The 14,056-nt window shown below is 54.0% G+C and overlaps 1 protein-coding gene and 1 long non-coding RNA gene across 5 annotated transcripts in view; one reads left to right on the top strand and one right to left on the bottom strand.

Annotated features, from left to right (window-relative positions):
- Positions 1-182: 182 nt before the first annotated feature.
- Cars2 (cysteinyl-tRNA synthetase 2, mitochondrial) overlaps positions 183-14,056 on the bottom strand; it is a 39,638-nt gene continuing 25,764 nt past the window's right edge. For 2 of the 4 annotated variants that reach the window (XM_006253460.5, XM_006253461.5), the window contains exons 9-14: positions 11,916-11,983; positions 4,609-4,675; positions 4,246-4,384; positions 3,600-3,723; positions 2,184-2,282; positions 183-861 (exon numbers count right to left, since the gene is read on the bottom strand). In XM_006253460.5, the coding sequence (XP_006253522.3) occupies positions 574-861; positions 2,184-2,282; positions 3,600-3,723; positions 4,246-4,384; positions 4,609-4,675; positions 11,916-11,983 (785 nt within the window). In that variant the 3' untranslated portion in view covers positions 183-573. The remainder of the gene's footprint in view (positions 862-2,183; positions 2,283-3,599; positions 3,724-4,245; positions 4,385-4,608; positions 4,676-11,915; positions 11,984-14,056) is intronic. The other 2 variants (XM_006253462.5, NM_001177684.1) reach the window with 2 other exon arrangements.
- LOC134482536 (uncharacterized) lies at positions 8,651-11,465 on the top strand. Its single transcript, XR_010058772.1, has 2 exons — positions 8,651-10,264; positions 11,098-11,465. It is a non-coding gene; the product is annotated as an uncharacterized LOC134482536 (long non-coding RNA).

Below are 14,056 nucleotides of genomic sequence, written 5' to 3'. Positions count from 1 at the left end.
CTGCATGCCTAGTGAGTAGGGGTCTGCTCTCTGGCTCCCCTTGTGTCTGGTCCTTGGTCACAAGGGACAGCTAACCATGTCCAGGAATGTCTCCTGAACAGACATGAACTTACTGAAGGGAATGGTACGACGCAATTAACTTTCCAGGCTGTTCCGAACACACACCAGTGGGCAGCACAGGCTCACTTTACTGTGGCTAAACAGCCACAATTAGCAACTTTAATATAAAGTTTTTAATACAAAGTTCACCACAAAGAAAGCAGATGCCATGCGTGGAGGCACGTGGACTGCAGCTGCCTCATCCTCAAGTCCCGGGCTTCTGGTGTTTTGTCCTCGGATCCAGCAGTTCCCATGTGGAGGCTGCATGGCCTCTGTCCTGAAGGAGAAAGCTCTGGATAGCATCACATCCTCTTGTTCATGGTCAGAGAGCAAAGGCAGAGAGAGGAGGCGGAGGAGAGGGGGGTGACACTGCCTGACAGGGCCAGCTCCTCGACCACGAGGGTTGAGTTTTGCAGCTCTTGCTGCTACACATCTTCCCCTCAGCCCTCCACCCCTGCCTTGAGTGGGCCTGTCTCAGACACTGGATGACCAGCCACTGTCCGCCCCTTTACTGCCTGCGACATTGGCAGCCCCTGTACCTGCAGTGTCACTCACCTTAACATTGATGCCGTGGGTCATGAGGTCCTGGCGGAGTGCGTCACATGCCTCCAGCAAGGGCTGCCTCTCCTGGAGCTGCTGTTTCCGGGCCTCCCCGGTGGCCCCAGGCGTGGCCAGTGCATACTGGCGGACCTTAAGCCTGAAGCGCACTAGTTCATCTACCACACAGTGCAGGGCTACTGTGCTGCTGTCTCCTGAAACACACTGAGCCATAGACTCTTAGATGAGTCTGCCCCGCAAGGCAGGAGCCCCGGTATAGCCTGGGAGACCATACTCGACTACATTCTGGGCTGAGACCTGAAGTCCTTACTAGTTAATCCTGATGAGCCCTTTCTGGAGAATATGAGGGGAGGTTAGGTTAGTAAGACCAGCTCAGCAAGACTTCATGCCTGACTGGCTCACTTAAGCTGACCCTGACCCACCACCAGACCTCAGCAACAGTTGTAGGGTGTGACAAGTGTCAACAGAATCCTGTCATCTCCAGAGAATCTAGCAGCCTGAGCCTTAAGTGTGAATAAAGACAAACATTTCTGCCATAGAACAACGTGCGTGCGTGTGTGTGTGTGTGTGTGTGTGTGTGTGTGTGTGTGCGCGCGCGCGCGTGCACACATACTGATTGAGATCCCATGAAGTGGGCTGTCAAGCAGTCTGGCTACAGTCAGGACAGTGGCTGAGCAACAGTTGCCTTGCCCTTCCAGGACAGCCTAACGCTGTCAGGAAGAGCAGAATGAAGTTGTGTGCACCGAGGGACTGCCCAGAGAGAAGAGCTGCCCTGTGCTGTGTGGGTGAATCAGCTGGGGCTGGGGCTGAGTGGACAGTGGCCCCGGCTTCCGTATCCACAGACAGGTACAGTGGCTAATTTAGGTACAGTCCTGCACACCTCACCTCCATGCACTGAGAGACCTGCATGGACACTAACCCAGAAATTCTACAGTGACATCCAGAGGATTGTGAGACACACCTAGGGACCATGGCCAGCCCCAGGGATGTCATAAGCCATGTCCTTAACTAAACTGGAATTGAACAGACCCAGGAACACTGTCTGTCCTCATGTGGACCGGCATCCACGGCGTCTCCCCTCTTAGGGAGGAGAGGGCTGTGGAAGGACCTGGCAGTCTTGCTCTTCCTATTCGGTCCAACTGAACATCCAGGAAGGGACAGGGAACTCAAGTGTCCTGAGGACAGCCAGAGGCTGGCCCTAGCATCCCTGCTAGGAACATAGAGCCAGCACCACACAGCCGGACAGGGCGGGATCTCCACAGAACTGGCTCGTGCCCACTGCCGTCTCTTACATGGCTGGGGGGAAGACATCCTCACAGGCACCTCTCTGTTCTGTGGGTGTCAAAACAACCGCAGAGCGGTGGCTCCAACTGTGCTGGAGGTCGGTCAGTGCTGGAGGTCAGCCAACAGGCACTGTGTCCCTCCAGCCAGTCAGGGACCCTGTAGTGAGCACTTTGCAGAGGAGAGTGACAGCGTGCAGCGTGTAGGCAGTTTCAGGAGAAAGTGTTTGGAAGAGATGGACGTACCTGTCGCTTGGCCAGAGAAATCCCAACAGTCTCGAAAAACTGCTCAACGTAGGCAACGATGGCCCCAAACACAGTGGGACTTCTCGGGCCACCAGCTTCCTGCAAGAGCATCAAAGTGAGGTCAGATCATTTCTGCTTCAGTTTCTGTGGGTTCTCACGCAGCCAGGCTCATGGGCAAACCCTACACGACAGTCCCCGCATGCCGGTGACATGTGCCTCAGCTTACCTGCCTGTCCTTGCACACCTGGGTCCTGTGGGTTAGGCATGGCCATGGGGACAGTGCATGGGGCATGGTAATGGAAGGTCTCCCTCTGAAAGTCTGCTCTGTGCCATGGACCCACGTGAGCCAAGCCTTGCCCTGTGATGGCAGGTGCCAATCTGTCCCTGTCCTGCAATCAGCTTGTGCTCGTCTTCCCCAGAGGTGGCCAGGTGGTGTAGGACTCACAGGAAGTGATGTTTGGAAGTTAAGGGGTGGCTGCAGCTGACAGCTGCTATTCAAGAACTCCAGAACCGCCCACAGCAGCTTCCCTGAGTCTGGTTGGGTTGCCCAACTGGTTGCCTTCAGGGCAATTTGGAGCCCTGGTCAGGAGACACAGCTCACCTGCGGCAGGTAGTGCCACATCTGGGAATCGACTCAAGCGTCCAAAACTGGAGCCATTCACCACAGTGGAACTCTAACCAAGGGCCTGGCACTAGAGCCCTGTGTCACCACAAGGAAGAAAGGTCTCCTATGATCTGCATGGCCACCTAGATGCTCCCATGGCAGCACCCTGGAGAGCCTTGGGACCAGAGGGCCGGGCCAAGCCCAGGGTTGGTGACTCCCTGACACCGAGGTGCAGGAGAGTAAGCCCTGGGGAAAGGAGGTTGTGCCTGCCAACCTGGGAGCAGTGAGTGGAGCAGACAGAGATGGCTTCCTCTGGGACTTAAGTCCCAGAGCTGGATCCCCTGGAGCCACTCCATCAGGAGACTGAGACCCAGCTGGTGGAATCTGAGTCGGGGTCACTGCAGACAACTTCTCATTGTCTTTTGGAGGTGTTTCCTTTCTGTAGAGGGAAGGCGGTAGATCCTGGAGATTGAACTCAGGGCCTTGCCTGTGCTAGGCAAACACTTCACCACTAAGCTACTTATCCAATCCAACTTCCTGTCCCAACAAACGGCAGCCCCTTCAGATGCCGCCAAGCCACCAGGAGGCTTGCTCAACACTCATGGGGGCAGCCATGTGACAACCGTCTGTTCGAGCTGATCCACCTGCTGCCCGGGTTGTGTTTACTACTGAACGAAAGCATCTAATGAAGCACAGACTGAGCTGGTGACGTCCCACAGGAGCGAGCTTTAGGCAGAGTCTCGGTGACGGATGGACTCAGTGCCCATTCCTTAGGCAAGCCCCCCTGACATCCACAGCACCCTTCAGGTTACCTTTGAGACTGCCCTGAGCTGTCTGTTTGCATGGTGCACAAGGTCCAGGATGGAGTTCACTGCCCTCGGTGTGTCAAAGTCATTGGCTAGTGCAGCCTTCACGGCCTTCTTGGTGCTAGCCAGCCTGGAGTGGGATATGGGAGTCACCTATGATGAGGCAAGCACGGGACTCTCCGGTGCCCCAGCCTCGCCTGGCACCAGCCCTGGATACACAAATACCCTTCCCTAAGAAGTAAAAATATCTCAATTCAGGGAACCTTCCTAGGTTGTGTTTATGGTTTTGTAACAAAATCCCAGTTACCACCTTAGCCAAATAAAAAATCTTGAGTTAAGGAAACCTGACCACTTGTGAGCACACAGTATCCACTCAGGTGATTTTGTAATAGTCAACTACAGAAGGACGCCCCCCTCCCTTCCGACTGTGGCAATTGTGAGCTACCGGAACAAGAAGGAAACGTGCCCACCCCTAGGTGAACTCAGCTTGTGCAGGACTCAGGACCAGAGGGGAGTGGGGGTGGCTAGATGCCAGCTCCTGGGGACTGGCACCGGGCAGGTGAGGAGACTGTCCAGGACCCGCCTTACTCAGGTGCTCCTGCTGACCTCTGCCTCCCGGCCACCTGTCCCCGGAACGATGGTGACTGCTTACCTCTCCCACAGCACATCTTCCCCAACAGGGCCACAGATCAGCTGCCCCTTTACATAGGCTCGTGCATCCTCCACAAAAGAGGCTAGCCCCAGCAGGAGGTGCCTGGCTTCCTCCAGGGTACTGTCACTGTAGTCAATGGCTGCAAAGGAAGAGATGGTCACTGAGGAGATGGCCTTGTGCACCCTGAGAAGCCAGCGGCAAACGGTGCTGTGGCCAAAGGACTGCAGCCTCTCCTGGGCACCGAGACTGGGTGTGCTTCCCAACGAGGCTTCCTCCGGTCTCCTGTCTCCAGTCAGCCCCGGGGAAAGGAAGCAACCGTGCTGCCCGGATGGGCTTACCCCAGGCACACGGGAGCCAGCTCACCTGACCGATAGTTGGTGCGCAAGCAGAAAAGCCGGAAGACATCGGGAGAGAAGGTCTGCAGGAAGTCCTAGAAAGGGAAGACAGGCAGCTGTCAGTCAGGGTTGTAGCTGGTGATGCAGGGTTGCACAGCATGCCTTGGTACGCCAAACCCTCATCGCTGGTTTCCCAGCAGCGTCTCCAGCATCCTTCACATGGCCGTCTTCATACCTGTGGACAGGCTGAGGGAGTAGCCGGGGACACCCCTGCAGACCAGGCTGACATGAACACAGGAGGGGTTTTGGTGCTACCTGGAGGCCTAGTGACTGACGGGCAATGTACACAATGGAAGGGAGAGGCCATGTTTGCATGGCTTCACTGGAGGGGAAGAGAGTGCAACAGCTCAGTCAGGGCTGGAACAAGCTGACATCCAGGCTCGGGTTCAGACTGAGATCAGGATCCAGGACTCTGTCCACCCATGTCATACCACTGTGTCTTGCATAGCGAGGGTGCTCCTCCCTGCAGATTACTCGTGAAGTTATTTATCTGACCTGAAAGCCTCTTCCCTGAAGACCAGCTCTCACAGTACCAGAGGTGCTGTGCCAGCTTCCACGGAAGGGGAGCCAGCTGTGATGCCTGTGAACCACCATAGCCCTAAGGGTGTAGCATTGACCCTGTGCCTTGGTGGTTTCTAACAGCTCCTTAACTGGACTTAGGCCCACTCGGTTCTGGAAACCTAGCCAACTACTTATGGAGAAGAACCTCCCACTACCACTTCGTTAAACCAGCAGAATTCCTAACTAACTATATCCTAATGCCCACAGACAAATACAGTTCTCACCCCTCATAAAGGGAACTTCTCTTTGGCACGGACGGAGACCCTAAGAGAAGGAGCCCAGTTTCAGCTGATCCACCCAACACACAGTTCCCGCCCCTGAGGCTCAGCGATCACTGTGGAAGATGCACAGAGAGGTTAAGAGCCAGAGGAACAGGGATTTTGCTGTGGGACTGAGTCTCCTAGAAACCCACAGAAACTGCAACTATGAAATCTCACGGAAACGACTGTAACAACATGGTCTGAGCAAAGACAACAGACAGGCTAACACGGACGGCTGACAGCCCCGGAGACCTCAACCATACACAAAGACAAAGGACAGGCTAACACGGACGGCTGACAGCCCCGGAGACCTCAACCATACACAAAGACAAAGGACAGGCTAACACGGACGGCTGACAGCCCCGGAGACCTCAACCATACACAAAGAACTGCATGTAACTCAGAAATGTTGTGAGCAAGAGGAACAGTCTTCCGCCGGGGAAAAGCACACCAGTCGGCTCATATCGGACAGCCCTGAAAACACACATTTAAATAGCATTGATTGTAAAGAATGAGCAAGTTGCAGTCATAGGTTTAGAAACACACACACACACACACACACACACACACACACACACACACACACACACACCACCAACACCACCACCACCACCACCACCACCACCAACAACAACAACAACAAAGACAAGGAGGTCGTGACTTTGAGGGAAGTGGGGCATGGAGGTGGAGGGAAACGTAGGTGACGCTGAAATGCAGGCTGCACTGGGAGTCAGCCTCCCGTCCCAGAGCTCATGGAGCTTCCCCTGGAAGAGCAGAGCCTCCCCACTATCACCCTCCACAGGAGCGCACCAGGACGATGTCTCTGTGGGCTCCTGAGTGCCGGTAAAAGGACTGCGCTCCTCGGGTGGAGGAGAGGGGTTTCTGGTCTGCCTTCTGCAGATGGGAGCCTCCTCACAACTCTTCCACCTTCATCGACTTCTCAAACAGCAGCGGAAGTCACTAGGACGCCACTTGGCTGGTCCCTAGTCCTGGGCTCCATGACCTCCTTGGGCCATGGTGAGAATTCAGCAGAGGCGGGTAGGTGGTCTGCTTGTAACTCGTGGTTCCCAGGCCCACTAACTGCTTAAGGTGGCATTCACTTCTCAGGACACCATGATCCGGGGCACCAGACCCACCCACGGCTGCCAAGGACAGGAGGGTGGCCACAGTCAGGTCAGCCTGGCTGCCGATCGCCAGCAGAGCAGTGCGCCAGCCACGCAGCGTGCGCACTCCATCAGTGTCACAGGGTCAGCTTGGACCCACATGCTTCACTCACGTTTGCCCCACATGACAAAGTTCTGAACTTCACCAGGCTGCCCTGCCATGTGGGGTGTGTGTGTGTGTGTGTGTGTGTGTGTGTGTGTGTGTGTGTGTGTGTGTCTACGTGTATCTGTGAGTGCACGTGTACCTGTGTCTGTGTACACGTGTGTACATATATCTATTGAGTGTACATGAGTGTGAATGTTAGTGCATGTATGACAAGTTTGTGTGTGCCCATGAGTGTACATGAGTGTATGCTTGAATGTGTATACGCATCTTAGTGTATATTCACACATGTGTGTGAATATATACATGTGTGAATGTCCATGTATACATGTGGATGTAGGTGAAGGTTGTCTGAGTATGCATAAAGGAAAGCATGCATATACATGTATGTGTTCAAGTGTACACAAGCATATACGTATAGCCTTGGTGAGTGACAGCCCTATAATTTCAAGTCCCATCTCCTGTATGCACTGCCCCATTATGGGGTTTCTGTGTTGCCTGAATCCTCATAGACCACCTGGCTAGCTCAGACCCTTGTCCACCATGCTGCACACACTGCCAAGCATGACTGTCTCAGCTTGTGTCCTGTTCATGTCCCCGTCTGTCAATGTGGAGACGCAACCAAGGAGAGCAGCATCCTGGGTGGACATGCAGCTGGATGAGCTTGGAAGTCACACATAGCATGCTGAGGTGACATATCACGATGATGGGGACCCAGAGGAGAGGCTTACAGATCTGAAAACCAACACCCTCCTTCCTCAGAGGCTGCCTGGGGTTCTCCTGAGTCCTCCCAACTGCCACAGCACCAGGTAAGCTGGGTTTTTCCTGCTGTTGTTTTAGAAACCCTTTGCAGACGCCAGCCAAGCACAGCACAGCACAGCTTTCTGTACACAGCGGCAACCGGCAGCGGCAACCGGCAGCGGCAATCGGCAGCGGCAACCGTGAGCTTCCCTTTCGGAGTCTGTGGCTGCTCACTTGGGAGCTCCCGACTGGCACGTCCAGCAGAGAGGGCCACGGGGTCTTGAGGCCTGGACCCATTCTGCATCCCACGCCTTCTCTGGCTTTCTACCTGTTTTTTGTGGAGTCAGCACCCAATCTACAGCTCTGACATTGTGGACGTTTTATCTCTGAAGGTCTCCAGTGTTCTAAAAGCCACGGTCTTCCTTTCAAACTGCGAGTAACCTGCAAGCTGTGGTCTCTGCCCTGCTTCAGAAAGGAAGTTGGGTGACTTTGTTAAAAAGTCCTTTGTTGGGGTTGGGGATTTAGCTCAGTGGTAGAGCACTTGCCTAGCAAGCGCAAGGCCCTGGGTTCGGTCCCCAGCTCCGAAAAGAAGAAAAGAAAAAAAAAAGTCCTTTGTTCAGAATGTGGACAGGATCACTCGCGTCTCCATGGGGTCACATCTGAGAGACAGATCTTGGAAACCCCAACTGTTTTCCCTTTGGGCCTCTGAAGGGCTCTGCTGTGGGGTCAAAGCAGCAGTGCAAACAGGAGTCCAGGAGGCAGCGTCCCTGCAGCCTGCAGCCTGCAGATGTCCCCAGGAATAGAGGAGGAGGGGTGACCACTGTGTGCTCACAGACACTACTGGTCAGAGTGTCCCTGCTCTGTGCTGTCACCAAGTGTCTATACTTAGGGCCACCTGAGAGTGAAACCAGATGCCACCTGTGTAAGTCAGTGCTGAAGAACTCAGAGTAAAGAGCTGATCTGCCAGGAGGCCAGGCAGCATCACAGGGTGACAGCCAATCTTGGAGATGCTACAGGCTCTAACAGTGCCACCATGGAGAAACTACAGAGAGAAGGAGCTGGCACCTGACCCCCTCCCCCAAGGCGAGCCCTCACTAGCTAACCACTTTACATAATCTCCTCTCACAAGCACCTCATCTTGTATAGTCACTTGGAGAGATACGGGGGGGGGGGGGGGGGGGGGTGCTTCCACCCTCTGGCAGGAGAAGGGAAGGGGGGAAGGGACTGGGGGGAGGGGATGGGGAAGGACACTGATTGGGATGTAAATAAATTTAAGAAAAGAAAAGAAAGAGCTACAGCTTGGAGAGACAGAGTGGCCAGCAGAGGGACCCCAGGGGCAGAGGCTCCCACGCGGGCTCCACCTTGACTGAACTTCTAGAAAGTGAGTTTTCAAAGCCAACTGTGACCCGGACTGAGCTCACTGTGGTCACCAGAACAAGGACCACTAGGAACCTGAGAGATACCCTAACATGTGAGGCAGGAGCACCTCAGCCCCACAGAACCACAGGTCAAGGGCAAATGCAGACTGGCTACAAGTAAAAAAAAAAAAAAAAAAATGAGATGAGAGTTGGGGGAGAGTGTTGGGGATTGGTTCTAATGCTCTCAATTAACCCGGCCCCCCAAAATCGGGAATCTGCATGTCCAAACGCTGAAGGTCCTTGTCCTCAGTGGCTTTTTGATCTACCAGTAAAAAGTCAATGGCCAGTGGGTAGGCAGGTAGACTGAGGTGGGACCTTAGATTTACAAGGGCTAGGGACTGGAAGAGAGAAGGAGAGAAATTGCCATGACTTGGAGGGAGACAATCGGATTTAGAGCTGCACAAGGAAAATCATCCAAAATGTAGGTGAGAAGGAAGGCGGCACTGGAAGGGCTGCTCAGAAGTGTCTTGGGCAGCAAAGACTAGGAAGCTGCCCAGAAGGAGCCAGGGTGACAAAGATAAAATATAGAATTAGAGAGAGTTAAGCCAGGATTACAGGAGGGAAATTATGCTAGCTGTGGGAAGGATTAGAACTGCCCAGCCTTTAAGCTAGCCAAGACATGTTAAAATTAACTGGTGTGTGTGTGAATGTTATGAGTGTGTGTGTACACATGCCACCACTGAGCTTAACCCAGGAGGATAGTGTGGTGACAGAGCAGCCCTCAGGAAGCATTCCATCCCACTGAATAGAAGCACCTTGTGAGCATCACCTTTAGTGAGACACACACAGGAGAGACAATGAAATGACATGGCAAGGAGAGAGCCAAACCCAGGTGCAGGGTGTCCAGCAAAACAACTACCCATAACTCCAGTTCCGGGGTCTCTGGCACCCTCTTCCAAGGGTGCTTGCCCTCACATGCATGTATCTCTCCCCCCTACACACACACACACACACACACACACACACACACACACACACGCATACACACATGCACACGCATGCATACACACATGCACACACACATGCACACATACACTCACACACATGTACACAAACATACACACACGCGCATACACACATGCATACACACACTCGCATACACACACATACACACACGCACACACACAAATGCATACACACACACACACACACACACACACACACACACACACACACACGCATACAGAATTCTTAAACAGGAGCTGAAGATCTGCATAAGCCAGAAGCCTAACATGCACATGAGAGCAGAAGTCGGCCTGAAAGCTGAAAAGACCTGGGCATCCAAGCGAAGCTCGTGGACTGTCACAGGGTCCCGGTTCTAAAAGAATGGACAGCTGTCAAACATATTTTTGAGCACAAGGCAGAATTCGGAAAACAGGTGAGACGCACTGTGGGACTGTTGGGGCCTCTGGCACGCTAGGTTTTAGGAAAACACCCTAGCTGTTAGGAGCTGCAGGAAAAATAAAGAAACGTCACAAACGTGGGTTCCCTGACCATCCAGCAAGTGTGTGTATACAGGCGTGGGTGCACTACACACAGAGAAGGATACCAGAACAGGTCTCCCCAGAATGCCCGCCCTAACATAGGCCAGTCTGAGCTGCTGAGGATCACGGGGTACAGGGAATGCCCCCAAAGCAGCACCAGCTCCCCTTCTAAAGGACATTCCCATTAGCTCAGGTCCCCCCCCCCCCCCCCCCCCGCATACAGTAACAGGAGGGGACCCATCCCTCTCGCCTTCCCTCATCCTCTACCCTCAGACCCCTAACTCAAGCCCTTTTCCCTGGGGCTGGTGGGCATGGTAGGCTGTACTCAACCAGGCACATGGTACCTGTTCTCTGTGTTTTCTCTTGTTACTCTTTCTTTGGCCATTATAATTTTCAGGCCCCAGCTTAAGTACCTTAAAGGGGCAAAGAGACAGTCATCCTCCCACACACGCAAACACCAAAATAACTGTGTGCACATGTGTGTGTGTGTGTGTGTGTGTGTGTGTGTGTGTGTGTGTGTGTGCACGCGCGTGTGCCCATAAGCATGTGCTTACTTGCTTGCCTGTGATACTGTTTCGGATCTCATAGTCCTAAACTGATTGAGAACCTCCCAGGAGGGCCCTATTACTCTGAGAAGGGCACCCCGCTGCCTTGCATTTATTCTAAGTCTGGGAGGCAGGAGCCTGGGGTCACTTAGCAGTGCTGGTCAGGTCCCCTTATTTTCCAGTTCAAGTTAAACTTGGCACAAAGACCAAGGAAGATGGGACTCCCGCAACCTAGGAAGTGCTCTTCTGGCCATTCACAAATGTGAGTCCTGGAAGGAAATTTACAAGAGGAGAGAGGACAAAAGAGATGCAGGGGCCGGAGAGAGGCCAGGAGCACTGGCTGCTCTTGCAGAGGACCCAGGCTGGATTCCCAGCTCCCACAGGAAGACTCACAACCCAAGACCGTCTGTAACTCCAGTTCGGAGCTGGAACCCAACAGTCTCTTCTGGTCTCCGCAGGCACCAAGCATGGCTCTGCCGTATAGACAGACAGACAGACATAGGTGGCACACTCAAACACATAAAGTAAAAAATAAACCTTGTAAAATTTACAGAATGAAGAGTAAAAGGGGGGAGGGGGAGGGAGGGAGAGAAAGAGAGAGAGAGAGAGAGAGATATGGGGGAGGGAGAGAGAGAGATGGGGAGAGAGAGAGATGGGGGGAGGGAGAGAGAGATGGGGAGAGAGAGAGAGAGATGGGGGAGGGAGGGAGGGAGGGAGGGAGGGAGGGAGGGAGGGAGGGAGGGAGGGAGGGAGGGAAGAAGAGGAGAGAGAGAGAGAAAGAGAGAAGCAAAGGGAGAGATGTGTTCTGGGAAGGCCACTCCACAGAGGAAGGAGCAGAGGGAAGGCCAATAGACCTGAAGGAGGTGCCAGACACCTGGAGGCGGCCCATGCAGGGCTGGGACAGACTGTGAGTCTGGTGATGTGATTTCACCTCACAGAGGCCCCTTAACCACATCAGCAGCTACCAGCCCACTCACAGGACCCCAGTGCTTAACATTACCTTAATAGTAATGTAGTTTTTTAGGGATTTGGACATCTTCTCTTCTTTGCCTTTCACATGCAAATGACCTGAAACAAAAAGAAAAGCATCCCCTCTGTGGTGATGACAGGAAGCATCCCCTCTGAGGTGGGTGACAGGAAGCATCCCCTCTGAGGTGGTGACAGGAAGCATCCCCTCTGAGGTGGTGACAGGAAGCATCCCCTCTGTGGTGATGACAGGAAGCATTCCTCTGATGTGGGTGACAGGAAGCATCCCCTCTGAGGTGGGTGACAGGAAGCATCCATCCCCTCTGAGGTGGGTGACAGGAAGCATCCCCTCTGAGGTGGTGACAGGAAGCATCCCCTCTGAGGTGGTGACAGGAAGCATCCCCTCTGAGGTGGGTGACAGGAAGCATCCCCTCTGAGGTGGTGACAGGAAGCATCCCCTCTGAGGTGGGTGACAGGAAGCATCCATCCCCTCTGAGGTGGGTGACAGGAAGCATCCCCTCTGAGGTGGTGACAGGAAGCATCCCCTCTGAGGTGGGTGACAGGAAGCATCCATCCCCTCTGAGGTGGGTGACAGGAAGCATCCCCTCTGAGGTGGGTGACAGGAAGCATCCATCCCCTCTGATGTGGGTGACAGGAAGCATCCATCCCCTCTGATGTGGGTGACAGGAAGCATCCATCCCCTCTGAGGTGGGTGACAGGAAGCATCCATCCCCTCTGAGGTGGTGACAGGAAGCATCCATCCCCTCTGAGGTGGGTGACAGGAAGCATCCATCCCCTCTGAGGTGGGTGACAGGAAGCATCCATCCCCTCTGAGGTGGTGACAGGAAGCATCCATCCCCTCTGAGGTGGGTGACAGGAAGCATCCATCCCCTCTGAGGTGGGTGACAGGAAGCATCCATCCCCTCTGAGGTGGGTGACAGGAAGCATCCCCTCTGAGGTGGGTGACAGGAAGCATCCATCCCCTCTGAGGTGGGTGACAGGAAGCATCCATCCCCTCTGAGGTGGGTGACAGGAAGCATCCATCCCCTCTGAGGTGGGTGACAGGAAGCATCCATCCCCTCTGAGGTGGGTGACAGGAAGCATCCATCCCCTCTGAGGTGGGTGACAGGAAGCATCCATCCCCTCTGAGGTGGGTGACAGGAAGCATCCCCCTCTGAGGTAGCAAAGGGATCCTCTGACAGTTACAGCCTCTTCCAGGCCCTGAGCCCACCGTAGCTGAGGCTGACCATCCTGAGTTGGGGAGACCCATGCACAGATAACAGGACACCAGAAGGGAGTTGGGCTTCTCTATTTATAGCGCTAAACCTAGACACAGCTGGGTGTGTAGAGCCATAGGCTTGTCCTCCTCCCAGGACACAGGACAGTAACCCACACCTGCAGGAACCTGCACCTGCAGTGTGTGCTGTGTGCAGCCTTCCAGGACAATATTGTGGGGGTGCAAAACAGGCCCACACGGCCCTCACGCACAACACCTGCTCATCCTACCCTACCCTATCCCGGCACGCTGATGTAACTGGCTAGTCGCCTATCTAGCTGTGAGTTTGGGGTGTGGCTGTCAGTCTTTCTGCCTCAGATGTCTTTCAGGTTCTCCACAGTTGTATGTCATTTCCTCACAGGAGCAACCAAACTGGTGCAGGGGACTTCTAGTGTGGGATGTGTCTTGACAAAGATGGTCTCCAGAGGAGGGTCTTGCTGTTCCAGACAGATTTTCCCTCTTTCCAAATATACCTTCATTCAGAGGGTGCTGCGAGGTTGACTTTACTGAGAACTGAATAAAATAGCTTTCTCCAAACAACAGTAACTGTGAGCCTCCTCTAACTGTGTGTAGCATCAGACATGGTATTGACAGTATCAAGAGGATGAAATGCACCGGAAGTCAAGAAGACGTGTCCCATGCTGTGGACGCCATGTTTGGTACTCCATAACCCTACTGCCGCCAAACATTCATGCTGTTTCTGCCTCGCCTACCTGAGCCATCATTTGAAAGGGCAGTGCTGACCCCGTGACCTTCAGCAGACTCAACAGGAGCCTTTTCCTGCTGACCACTGTGAAGTCTGACACCACAAGCTCAGTCAGGCTCATTCCCACTTCTGACCTGCTTCTGGGGACCACAGCCACTGCCAATCCACTGGGTCCTTGGTTGTTGGGAGTGTT

This window comes from Rattus norvegicus, chromosome 16 (genome assembly GCF_036323735.1).
Source record: "Rattus norvegicus strain BN/NHsdMcwi chromosome 16, GRCr8, whole genome shotgun sequence".
In the NCBI taxonomy this organism is placed as follows: domain Eukaryota; kingdom Metazoa; phylum Chordata; class Mammalia; order Rodentia; family Muridae; genus Rattus; species Rattus norvegicus.
This window is presented reverse-complemented; position numbering and strand designations above follow the sequence as displayed.